This window comes from Epargyreus clarus, unplaced genomic scaffold (assembly GCF_041222505.1).
Source record: "Epargyreus clarus isolate Ecla_fem2 unplaced genomic scaffold, WU_Ecla_fem_2.2 ptg000010l, whole genome shotgun sequence".
Classification (NCBI taxonomy): domain Eukaryota; kingdom Metazoa; phylum Arthropoda; class Insecta; order Lepidoptera; family Hesperiidae; genus Epargyreus; species Epargyreus clarus.
This window is the reverse complement of record NW_027332218.1, coordinates 3,005,340-3,018,708: the sequence shown is the minus strand read 5'-3', so window position 1 is coordinate 3,018,708 and position 13,369 is coordinate 3,005,340. Positions and strand designations below refer to the sequence as shown.

At 34.6% G+C, this 13,369-nt stretch overlaps 1 protein-coding gene across 3 annotated transcripts in view; it reads right to left on the bottom strand.

Annotated features, from left to right (window-relative positions):
* Window positions 1-2,778: 2,778 nt before the first annotated feature.
* LOC140745315 (uncharacterized) overlaps window positions 2,779-13,369 on the bottom strand; it is a 39,432-nt gene continuing 28,841 nt past the window's right edge. For 2 of the 3 annotated variants that reach the window (XR_012102651.1, XR_012102652.1), the window contains 4 exons: window positions 9,324-9,438; window positions 8,544-8,665; window positions 6,340-6,484; window positions 2,779-5,954 (listed from right to left, as the gene is read on the bottom strand). Coding sequence is in view for 1 of the 3 variants with exons in the window: in XM_073077091.1 (XP_072933192.1) it covers window positions 6,405-6,484; window positions 8,544-8,665; window positions 9,324-9,438 (317 nt within the window). In the remaining 2 variants the exon portion in view is untranslated. The remainder of the gene's footprint in view (window positions 5,955-6,339; window positions 6,485-8,543; window positions 8,666-9,323; window positions 9,439-13,369) is intronic. The other variant, XM_073077091.1, reaches the window with a different exon arrangement.

Here is a 13,369-nt window from a genome sequence, read left to right as displayed (position 1 = left end):
AATTCGATAAATTTATTATTTTCAATTTATTCTGTTGTCTTGCGTTTGAAATTTCAATATAAACACGAGTATTTTGCCTAATTAATATACTAATATTTATTAATCAGTACACGTTACAGATAGATAACAATTAAAATGTAAATTAATATTGACATTATGGACGGTTCAGTGTAAAAAATATATAAAGATAACGGATATACCAAAACATGTACATCTTCCAATATATTTATCATATCGGCCATCCATACAATGTATTCTCTATTATAAATAAAATAAAATTGTGATTAATTTCGAAAGTTATCAAATCCGTTTACCCACGTCAAATAAATAATATACACATATTTATCATAGGGATTTGTGACCTCTATTTTTTTTTATTTATAATTTTAGATGGCCCCCATACGTAAATAATCGTTTAATTAGAAAAATGTATGATATTTTGTCAACAGAATAAGTTACATTAGCTAGAGGTAAATAACGATCTTCAAATTTCCATTCACTGACACTATACATCTTTATTGCCGCTACAGTTGAATATAGAATGAATAGAGTAACATTGGTCTACGCTTTGACAGCACCCTAACGCGTTGTTCCAGTATGTAAAACACAATTTCGAGCGTAATCAAAAGGGGTTTTGCTAAATTTGTATTTTTATTATGCAAAAACAAACATGTTCTATACCTCATTCTCAAATCTCAGCCCAAGAAAAGATAGATATCTGAAATAAGATTGTCTCCTACCAAATTTGGCCCGTTTGCGTTGTATACCTGAATTACGCGCCCGCACAACTAATGTCGTAACCATTGCATTCGGTATAAAAACAAAGTCAAACGAAGAATTACGTCCATACAATAAAAAAATTAAAATGCCTTAGTGTCATTAAGTGATATAAATAATTGGACGTCACATAAAAATCCACATTCGCAATATCACAAAATTTAAAAAAATGCTCAAGTCGTGCACGGCTTTGTCTCCGTTTTTGGTCTGAGATCTAACCCAATTGATTACCCAATCGTGTGATACATACAGTTTATTGCACAATCCAAGAACTGAAATTCGTTCTACTAAGGTACCAGTAGCCTTTCATTACTAAGCCACATCAAAGACACCGTAAGAAAATATATTATTTCCACAACATTCTGTAAGACGATTGATGCGCAGAATATACAAATGTAATAAAGTTATTGCATATGTCCAGATTGAGAGTCAGAATCAGGCAAAAGATAGACGTATAATTAGTCCCAGATAGGATTGGAGGGTCCTAACTGAGGAACGAGTTGCCTCATACATATATCTCTCCCACACCCTTCTTTAGACATTTTAGTGCAAAATCTAATGCGTCATTCCCTGTCGATCTAGACATTGTATAATATCTTTGGGATGCACCAAATAATTACACCACATTTTATTTATAAACGAAACACTAATTACTAGGTTTCTTCTTGATTCTTTAAACAGTTGTCAATGCAACAAATATATAAATATAAGGGTATTTTCATGGTTTTGTGAATATTAAAATAATCTACACAATCTTTGAGCTATGTAACAGTGTAACGTAAACAGTATACAATTATTTTACCGTTAATATGTAAAAGCCGATAATTAAAATTTACAATTATATACAGGGTGAATTTTTAAAACGGGCCTTCAGGGCCAAATCCGAAACTATAAGGATTAGCGAAAAATGCTGAAAGGAGTTACGAGGCCGATTTTGATAAAAACTAAAACTGCATCATTACTTTTTCAAAATAACTTTTTCCCTAGCCGGGAATCGAACGAGTTCATTTTGAAAAAAAAATGCACCTCTATATTATTCCACTATCTGATAGTGTTGCTTATAAGGATCAAAATCTGGAAAGTAATGATAAATGACTAAAGGAAAAGCCTCAATTTTAAGAAAATACATATTTTTTCATATTAATTTGGCAGTTAAGTTCCCGCCATTCATTAATTTAAACATTTCGTGTATTAACATTTTTTATGGCTCAATGTTTCTAATCATTCGAAATGGACGTTTTGTTCTTCAAGAATTTATATTTTTATGTCCGACTCAGTTAAGGTTACTTTTAGGACCATTATAATAGATTTAACTTGCTATGGGCGGAGTTTCGTTTATTTAATACAGATGTAAAATTGACAATTTCCGAGAATGTCTTTTTCGAGTCAAATCCGAGTGATAACTAAACAAAGAGATATAGAAAATTATATTTACTGTTGAAACGTAGTTATACACAACAAACAATAACAATTTACTATTTAATCACTTATCTATTTTTATTAAAAAATAAATCCTAAAAACGGCGGAAATTTACTTGCCAAACTATTACTTTCTCATACTAAGCCGTATGTCACGGTTATAACATCGAATAATTAGTTGATTAACCAACAAATTCTTCAATGGTATGACTTACGTATGTTTCTAAAGAATTACACATACATCATTTGTTATGTATAATCCTTAAGGATTAGTATGGCAATGTATGGAAAAATATGTATTTTCTTCAAAATTTTCCTTTTTCTTTAATTTGTCACATAACATTACTTCCCAGAATTTGATCCTTATAAGCGACACTATCAGATGGTGGAATAATATAGAGGGTGTATTTTTTTTAAAAATGAACTCGTTCGATTCCCGGCTAGGGAAAAAGATATTTTAAAAAACTAATGATGCAGTTTTAGTTTTTATCAAAATCGGCCTCGTAACTCCTTTCAGCATTTTTCGCTAATCCTTATAGTTTCGGATTTGGCCCTGAAGGCCCGTTTTAAAAATTCACCCTGTATATTGGTCAGAAGTAGATGTCCGGTCGCATGCGCAGTACCAAATTCACTAAAACCGAAATAAGGTTATATATTATGTTAAAGTATGGGATTTCGTAGTAAGGCCCCCTTGTTAGCCATCTTGATTAGATGTGGCATAATAATTACAACATTTTATATAATATTAATATATTTATAAAATTAATAAAGTATAAGTATTATTATTTTATATTTTATTGACGTTTATTTTATCACGCAAAACGACCTTATTTTGCAAAACATTTGCTAGAGCAATCGACAATTTTAAGTCAATCTAGTGTATTTCGCGTTTTTTTGCATTTGTTACGGCAAGTCAATGGTGCAATGATTTTGAATTAATGTTCTAAACGTAAACGTAAACTGTCTACACATGAACGGTAAAAATAATACAATGACACATTAAAGAAATAATGTTACATGGGACAATAAAATATATTCTGATAGAAATATAGTCAACTTCAGTTCGTTGACTAACCGATTTAAAAATACATATTTTTTACTCAAGAGCAATTATTTCTTTCCGACCTTAAAATATCAACGCACAAACACACCAACATTTTATATTCGATACATACACACAGTCAGCAACAGGTATTTTCAGTCGAACTTTACGTTTATTGTAATAAAGGTTTGTAATCGAACGTAATTTTTTTTTTCAAGTTTCATACTTGATAAATTAATAAAACGTTTCCGGATATTTACTTCCGTGAAATTTTAAAATAATCGATTTGAATAAAAGATATAATTTTGGACCTGATAGACGTCGTTGTTGGAGATCTTAAAAAAATTGGCAAGACAATCCCTGAATGGGCTCTTAATCATCCTTAATGCATCAATTAAAATCCCCACCTATTACAATAAACGCAAGCCCCCATTCGTAAACAGACATACGACTGTGTATCCAATAATCTATTCTATATATAAACGCCAAGAGGTTCCGCCGTCCGTTCTACGCTCAGACTAGACACAGAAGGCACGAGACTCACAACACACAACCATACCTCGTTATAATGCGTCGCATCTGGAACATCCATGCTATTAAGGTAAGAATAAAAAGTTTTTGACTAATTTATCAGTATTTGGTATTTTGCTTAAAATGATGACACCAGCATCGTATCAAACGTCATCAAAAACGTTAGCATATGTGCCTAAGGAGTTGAATTCAGGACACGCACAAGTTATCGAAGTTATCCACGTACTTTAGACAACCATAGGGCACTCTTTTAATCACTTTCATAGATAATTGTAGATTTTACAGTCTATTTCATGTTACAATATTAAAATGGCAAGGTAGATTGTTTCCGTTAGAAAAGTTTTGTCCTAGGACATACGTATAATAGTGGATAACTCAAAGAGGATAATGGATCTGTTGAGTATTGAGTAAAGTAATATACTTTTGCTACATAGCATGTACATTCCAGGCTTTAAAATTACTACTATATATACATACTAATATTTGGTATAACAATACTATATTATTATAATACAATACGGTGACTTTATGCAGAAAAGAGACTATAAATGAGAAGATTCAATATAATAATATATAATGAAACATAATTGACGTAGGATAACATTTATGACTATAAAATACTAGCAGATGGAGACATATTTTAGTATGTATAATTATATATCTCAATTTATATAAAAAGAAATAATATAAAACCTAATAATGCGAAATATTTTCTGTGCTAAAATACTTATGTATACACATTTTCATGCGATTTATTACTTTCAATTTGATTTGCAGCACCACTTACCGACAGATGGCGCTATAGTCAGTATTAACAAATTCGATATCTATGGACCATTTTCAAAATATGTTAGTATATTATGAAATATATAATCGCCAAATTTGGACCATCTACTGGGAGTCTACCGAAAACATCTGCCAGATCGGTTTAAGGATATAATATTAAGGGATAATTCAACAATAAAAGCATTACAAAGATATAAATTGCTTATTTATAAGGGACTCAATTGGTAACAACACTCACAACCATACAGAAATTCTTAGGGTTTCCATATTCTCATTTATAGTTTCTTTCATCAACACATCTACAAAATATATAATATACTTTTATGAGATATTAGCATATAGCATGTTATATCTTTTGTCATAGAGCGCGGTCCTGTGTGGACAAAATTTCTTCAAAGTAAGTAAATATTTATGTGTAATAAATATATAATAAGGTCTGCAAATATTTAACAAATATTTCCATTACATTTTTTCTTACACAAAAATATTAATTATCTAAGGAGACCACAGAGTTAATTAATTAAGACAGAAAGTGTATTTGAATGATGATCGGTCATCACTGCCACCCAAATTCATATTACACATAAAACATCCACAGAGCCGCGCAAACGAATGAATGCTATAATTTATATGTAGATTAGATTTATGCAAAACAATACTATTAATTAGGCGAGCATAAAACATTTCATTCAAATCCTGTATTTTTTTTTCATTATTAATCTCATGGTAGAGTAAAAATATAATATTTTTATTCACAAGACGGCATTGATTTCACAATTGCAGCACTTATTTCGTTGCGTAGTAATTTAATTAAAAACGTTTTTCAAATGACTTTTTGAGAGCCCTATCGTATGAACCTTCAATCAAAATAAAAGTCAGTTGGGGTTGTGATTTAAATTCAGATTTTTCAAAGTTCATAAAGTTAAATATAACTTTTAAAATATCAGGTTATTGGATTTTGTGCGATATTATATCGGGAAATCTTTTAAAAGCTACTTATATAAATTGTGACGGACAAACAATCAACGCATGCGATTAAAATAAAATACATACACACATTTTATTGTATTACAATTAATTTGAGTATATTCCCGAGTTTCATATAACACACCATTCAAGTCACATACATATACAAGTTAAATTATACTAAGCGAAGGAAACGTTAAAACTAGACACACAATCTTAAACCTTAAGGTACATATACATAGGGACCGGAACCTCTTGTGCATACGCTATCAAACTAGGAGTTCGTTTAAAAAAATATCTATACCTAAAATTAATTTAACATTACGTAAATTAATATCATTCTTCTAATTTGAGAGCATCTTATCCTATGATTTGTTTCAGATTTTGGATGTCACGTGACACCGCGAAACAGGACGAAACTGGATGCTGCCACCTGAAAACGTGTATATAGAAGGAATATTATAATAATGAATTCTTTCATATCTTATAGTTTACTGAAGGTGGTAGAACACTTTGTGGTTCGATTCGACGGCTACTGTCACACTTTTTTTTGCCTAATAACGGCAGTGTTAAGCACCGCTGTGGTCCCCTTTGTAGGGGACACATACTTATCCGAAGCGTTTCAACTTAATTCTCAGGGGCAGCAACGCATCTGTGTCAAAAACCTGAGGTTCAAACTTCGACCCCCAGAATTGAAGGCCAAGTTACGCTACAATCAATACGCTATCACTGTTTCCGTGTCCCAACAAAACTTTGCATTAGAAAAAAGATAACAAAATCAATCCGCGAATAAAAATTAAAATGTCATAAATACATACACTTGCAGTGCAATGTGTATAGCGTCGCACAGTGGTGCATCGTGGCGGAGCGTGGGCCAGTTACCTCAGGCGTCGCCCAGCGACTGGTTGGCGAGCGAGCCGTCCCACGCCGCCTCCTTGTGCAGGGCCGCTTGGCGCTTCTTCTCTGTAAACGATATAACACGTTTTTTATAATAATGGTAGAACCCGAAGGTGGTAGAACCCTTTGTGGTTCGACTCCGGCAGCACCACCGCCACACCTATTCCTGCCTCGTAACAGCAGTGTTAAGCGCTGCTGTGGTCTGGTTTGAAGGGTGTGGTACGGGAGACATACTTTTCCGACGCGTTCCAGCTTAGTCCTCACGGTAAGCGGCGCATCTGTGGCCGACTTCAGGAAAGATTATCTAATCCGACCTGGGGTCGATTACGAATGTCCATGGGCGGCAGTAGCCATTTACCATCAGGTGGACTGCATGCTCGCCTGCTACTCCCATATTATATATAAAAAAAAATGAATATGCTCAGGAGGGATTTCAAAATACAAAATATTCTTTCACAATCATCCAGATTTATCATAGTACATCTTAATGCACACGTTATAACACTTCTTTACAAAATACATTGCAAAAGTCACATGAAATAAAAGACAGTATTTTCCAAAAATTTAGAAATAGAAAATGTATTTAAAAGTGACGTACATTATAAACAAATAGCAATTATGTGATCTGTACATGAATAAGTGTGATGTAGCAATAATTATATAAATAACATGCAAAAATATTCATATACACACGCTAAATAACATCGCATATTACATTTATAACCATGATACAGTACAACACATACAATGTTTGTTTAGGTTACATGCAAATTAAGATTCTGTGAAATTATACTAGATGGCGCTATGAGAGGAAATCATTTTATTAAGCTTTTCGTGCTAAAGATCGTATTGTTTGCATGTTACTTGCACATTATAAGTATATTTTTTCTTGTTTTTGTTACTATAATATAATAATTAAATATATAAGCGAGTCTGCCCATTGCAACGTAGAAATTTGAGTCGTATAATACGCCGCATACTCCGTGGTTTGTTTAAAAATGTTCTCGATAGTAATACGCTCGCACTGCCGCAACGCTCAAAGCTTAACGGAGTATCGTGTTGCAGCCTTGCTACGTAACGCTTTTGTGTATTAGCCCTTAAAATATTACAGAATGTATAATGCAAGGCTTTACAGGTTATAATTAATTATGAACCATCAATGTTTAATTCTTATTTTTTAAATTACGGTAATGATTTTGATAATGTAGTTATAACTAACAATATCAATGACATTATTGTTATTGATCATAAAATAGCTGTTATTTATTATGATAGTGGATTTGATATTGATTATATTGACGATGGTAACGGTAATGACAAGCGACATGAACACAGTGGTAGTGTCCACGCCAAACTGCTAGTCCGCTATGAATATAGAAACGAGTTGCATCGCATTGGCCAATTTTAGATAAAAGCGGAACAAAGACAGCGCGGGACCTCCCGGCACCCGTCCGCTGCCTGCTCTCGCCCACGTACATAGCTGCGTTAGTGTACACTTACGTTGCTACGGAGTATATGCTTGTGGTTGTGTTCGACCGCGTTGGCTCTCTGACTACACCTGCGCTACACTTTATAGCGGACTATAGTCCGATTCAGAATTAGGTGTCCAAAATGTAAACAAAGAAATGTCATTGTCAAAATAGGATTACATGTATTGTAAACCTTAATAAATTAACATGAAAATAAAATTTTAAGAAACTCAAGAAAAAACAAAAATTAATAACTTTACACAATTTAACAAATTCGCTTCGAGTTGCACCACGATCACGAAAATGAATAACATCAACTACGAAACTTAAAAATGGCGGCACAAAAAATGTTTTGCATCCCAATTGTGTTACCATTATCACATTTTAATTTTTTACCATAAACCTTGTTTTTTATTATTATTACTGTATAGAACGAAATGGAGTTAATATAAATATTGGAAAATATTAATTGATATAATTAATATCAATTATATTTTATATTTAGATTATAATTTTATTATCGTTGACTTTAATATCGTCAAAAATAAGAAACTACCATTTGAAACGTATTTTCTTGATAGGTCAACACTTTTGTTTACATTTTGGACACCTAATTATGAATCGGACTATAGAAGTTTGGCGCGGAGTATACTGACCCCTCGCGATGGTGATGAGGCGGCGCTCCTCGGCCCGCTCCTGGCGCGCCGTGCTGAGCCGCACGCCCAGCGCGCCCGACACCAGCCGCCGCGCCAGCGCCGTGCACGTCTCCGGCCGCTGTCTGCAACAACACACGTACACCTCAGGATGTAATAGCAAACATGCTGACAATACACAGAAACACACAAACAGGGAAAGAGATAATAGGAAGGGATCAAGAAAACAAAATACATGGAAAAAGGGTAAAAAGAAAGAGAAAGGGGAGAGAGAAGAGGAATAATAAAGATAGGAGAAGAAGAAAAAAGATTGAAGAAAAACGACAGAAGAGATGAGAAAGAATTGCAAGGTGGTAGAACCCGTTGTGCTTCGACTCCAGCGGCACCACCGCCACACCAATTTTTGCCTGATAACAGCAGTGTTAAGCGCTGCTATGTTCTGGTTTGATAATGGAGATATACTTTTCCGAGGCGTTCCAACTTGGTCTTCAGGGGTAGCGGCGCATCTGTAACTGACCTCGGGTAGGAATATCTAATCCTATCAGAGGTTGATTACAGATGACCATGGGCGGCAGTAGCCACTTGTCATCAGATGGACTGCATGCTCGTCTGATACTCCTGTATTATAAAAAAAGATGAGAAAGAGAGAAGACGGTAAATAAAGATAGGAGGAGAAAAAGAGAAAAATATACAACATTATAACCATAAACAACAATTAACTTAACATCTAAGTATACTCGTTGCTACTACATAAACTAAAACTAAACTATATAAAGCACATACCGATAAGGTTGCAAGAACTCAGCGCACTTCTTCGCCTTGTTCCGAGACTCGAGGGTAGCGGCGTGTAACGGTCGGCAGCGAGCCAAGGGACTCTGCTTCGAGACCACCTCTGCAGCTGGAAAAATAACATCAATCTATTATGAAAGGTTGATATTTGGAGGCTACTGGTCAAACTAATAACAAACAAGAAATGTTTAAAATATACAACGTTTAACCAGTTCAGATAAGGGCACTTCGCAGAGGGCTGTCCACGCGGCTAGGTTACGCTTGGGAACCGATAGTACTCCGTTCGGATTTTGTATAGATGAAAAATGTTGAGAAAACTTCGATAACGTGATTCATATTCGTGTGGTGCCATCTCATGACGTATTGACAAAATTCGCCACACTCATATTGAAGAAACATTTTGAGAAAAGGATAATTTAAAATTAGCTTAGTTGAAGGTCTAAGCTAATTTTAAATGCCTATTGTATGAAAATAAACTAAAACATGTCGATGATGTTAAAAACATCTGAACATTTTTTAATCAAACATGAAGCCATGTTTTCTATGTAAATTAAACCTATAGTTTTTATGCGGCTATTAATTTTTATTTGTTTCTATAATAGTTTCGAACTCCAGCACGATTTGTATCATCCGGTATTTAAACCGACGGTCAGAGCAGTTAAGAATCATCCGATTGGCATTCGAATCATATTGCTCGGAATGAATGCGAGTGATGTGTGAAATTAAATAGGTTTATTGGCGACATTCCAACGATGGAGGTTATTTGTGATGGTCAAAACATTAATGTTGCGGCTATTTTTAAATGGCAATTGCAAAAAATCGTCTATTTTTATCATTTTACACGTCAACTAAAACTTTTCACCTAAACTTTGAATATTGTCTTTATGAGTAATAGCTAATTTAGTATAGTTCCTGGTAAGTTTATTTCCCACTTTAAGAGTTAAGCAATTCTTGCATTTCGGTAAAGGATGTGGATGCCGGCTGGCTCACTTACTTAGCCTCCAGGAGTTTATCTGTGTGAATGGATTTTTAATAGAACTCCTATTATATGTTATATATCAAATTATTTGCAAGTGCCAATGAAAGGCAGTACCGACTAACCACCAGATGGACTACATTCGCTAATTTGATCGTATATAAAAAATCAAGATGAAAAATAGCTGCTGTAAGATCTATGGATAAAATCTATTCAACCATTGTTAACAGATATCACAAGCATATTAAGCAAGTAGGTACATATATTTTATAAACAATCCCAAATATTCCATCTTTTGAAGAATTTTGTAGGTGTCATGTAAATTTGTCATCGGGCGGTGTACTTTGTATTCAAGATATCCGTAGTTTCGATCAGAGTTTCGGATATTTTATACTCCGGTTACATTGACTGATATCTTTTCAAATTAATTTACATATTTATACGATCTGTCAGTCGTATTGTTATAATGGAAGCACGTTATCAAAATTTAGACAATATTTCTCACATTAACCTAGATTTAAATCTAGGTTTGAACAAACAGGTTAATTAAATTTGCATCTGACGAAATCTTATCTAGAATTAATTTGGCAAACTCGTTTTCAATGTCAGTGTCGACGGTCGGCAACATTTTATTTACGATCCGATCAAACATCACGTCATATCCTCGAACATTATACATTTAATGACAAGTGGACTCTTTTTGGTCCTTCTGAGACAATTCCATCACAACATATAGAATGATGTTGACTTCTGAGGACCAGCTTTATACGCACATAACACAGACGAATACACACGTAATGACATTAGGGTTCAGTTTAGTCTAAGGGCTCGAACACAAAACTGCGATGCGACGCGATGCGACGCGATGCGAATTCGCAACGCAGAAAATTGCGATGCGAATTGCTGCGATGCGATATCGTGCGGCGTAGCGTCTCTCAGGGTGACCAACAACAACAACCACTGTGCGATGCGAATTAATTCGCAAGTTCTTGCGATGCGTCGAGGGAGCTCGCAGATTTTTGCGATGCGACGTTGCATCGCAGTTTTGTGTACGAACCCATAAGGACTAACAAACGGTAAAAATGTGTAAGATGGTGGATAAAGGTTAAAAACCTATAATTAGTATCCAAGTCCACGACCGCGAAATATTGGAGAACTTTTTTACAAATTCAAAATTGCATTAAACTCGCACATCTGGTGTGAGTTTGAAGGGTATAAGGAAGATTCAGACGATTTCTTACAAGAAGTGATACTCAGGTGATTTCCAGACAATTTACTAAATACCATTTCTACGTTACACTTCAGACATGTAAGTTTTCGCTATAGCATACAGTGGCACTAAAATTATGAAATGATTTCCGGTTCCACTCAATTATTATATCACAGACAAGTCCACAGACTTAGAGATCTGAATGTGTCATCGTCTTAAAATTATGTTAGCATTAGTGATCTGTTTACTTATGAAGCGCGCATAGCCCCCGACATGTATGAAATAATCGTTATACAAAGATAAACAATGTCCGCGGTCGATTGTTGGATGGGTAACCACTAGTGGCTATTTTCATGTTCGCTTCCGTCTTCAAAAACTACTTTGCAACGACGGTCCTAAACGTAGCCCTTATATGTGCATGTAAATCCGTATTTTCAGTAGCAGTGGAACGTAAAAAATCCACTCAGATAATATTTTTATAATCTAGAAATTATTTATTAACCTAGAAATATTATCTTCAACCCAACCCCAAAAATTATGGACGAAATTGCTCCATAGTTGAAATGCTACTATTTTGAGGGTTATTATTTTAAGGCTTCATATCACGTTCAATTATTTTCCTTAAGGTCCTCTCACTACACAAATAAGACTAAATCGAAACCGACCTCATTGATATGTCACGACGTGGATTACTGCCCATACAAAACATAACAGTAGTCCATTACTGTCCATGGTCAATACATCGCGTAAACAACCATTAATAAAACCAATACACAGATTAAAAACAAAAGAACCGGCGTCCTACACAACCTACTTTCGGGCCCGCAGGTCAGCGACCGGCGTGACGCAACGGCGAACAAGTGGGCCGAGCGCCTCCGCGTGTTTCGATCTTTGTGGATACTGAAAGAATTCGCTAATAACCGATCATAGATAAAACAAAATGGGTTGATTAGGCATTATTGGCCTACATTTTTTTATTTATAGGCGTTAGTTGTTTTAAAACGGGTTAATTAGAAATAGTTTGATACACTTTGCCTTGTCCATCTGATTTTTTTTTAATATCTTCATGGTAGATGTTCTTAATAATATTATGTACCTATCAAGGCTGACTGAAAATGTTTGAACGTATTTTTTTACTTCTATGTAGTAGCCCTGATTCGAAGTAGATCTACTTAACAAAGCAGTGTAATTTTATAACCTCATAATACGCCTGTTAGACAAGGCGGTAAAAAAAAAACATATAATTGTTTGGCGGGTTAGCTAATATTAAATTTGTAGGTACGTAATATGGAAATTCACGTGGGGATTTACACAGGAAAACATTCGTTGTTGATAAACATCTTATCAAAAACAGTCAAAATACATTTTCTGAAGCAGATACAGATCCACATACATCAACAGTGACCCACAGTCGTAAACCACAACAAAACGCAACGACACAACAAAAGAAACGCTCAAATGCACCTTCGAGACGCTCACGATTTCCCCACTCTAGTAATCACGGTTACATCACATTACCTAATGCTGCAGTTGAACGAACTTCCTCGAACCTTCGCAGGAAAGTAGGTTGTGTGGGTCGGAGATTAGATGACGATAATCCCGAATTGGTAATATCAAGATGTATGGTTATATACGGTGTTTGTGCAACGGATTTGCATAAGTAGCTAAATACAAAATTACGTATAGTCACAGCTATAAACATTCAAGAACATATGTGCTCATTAGAATTTAGCTATAATTGGATTAAACAGCAATGGAAAACATCGTGGATAAATCTTCATGCTCAGGGTCGTGCAAAAAATATTTTCAAAGGTGTGCGATGTCTACTTGGAGCTTAGTCAGCACGATAACTAT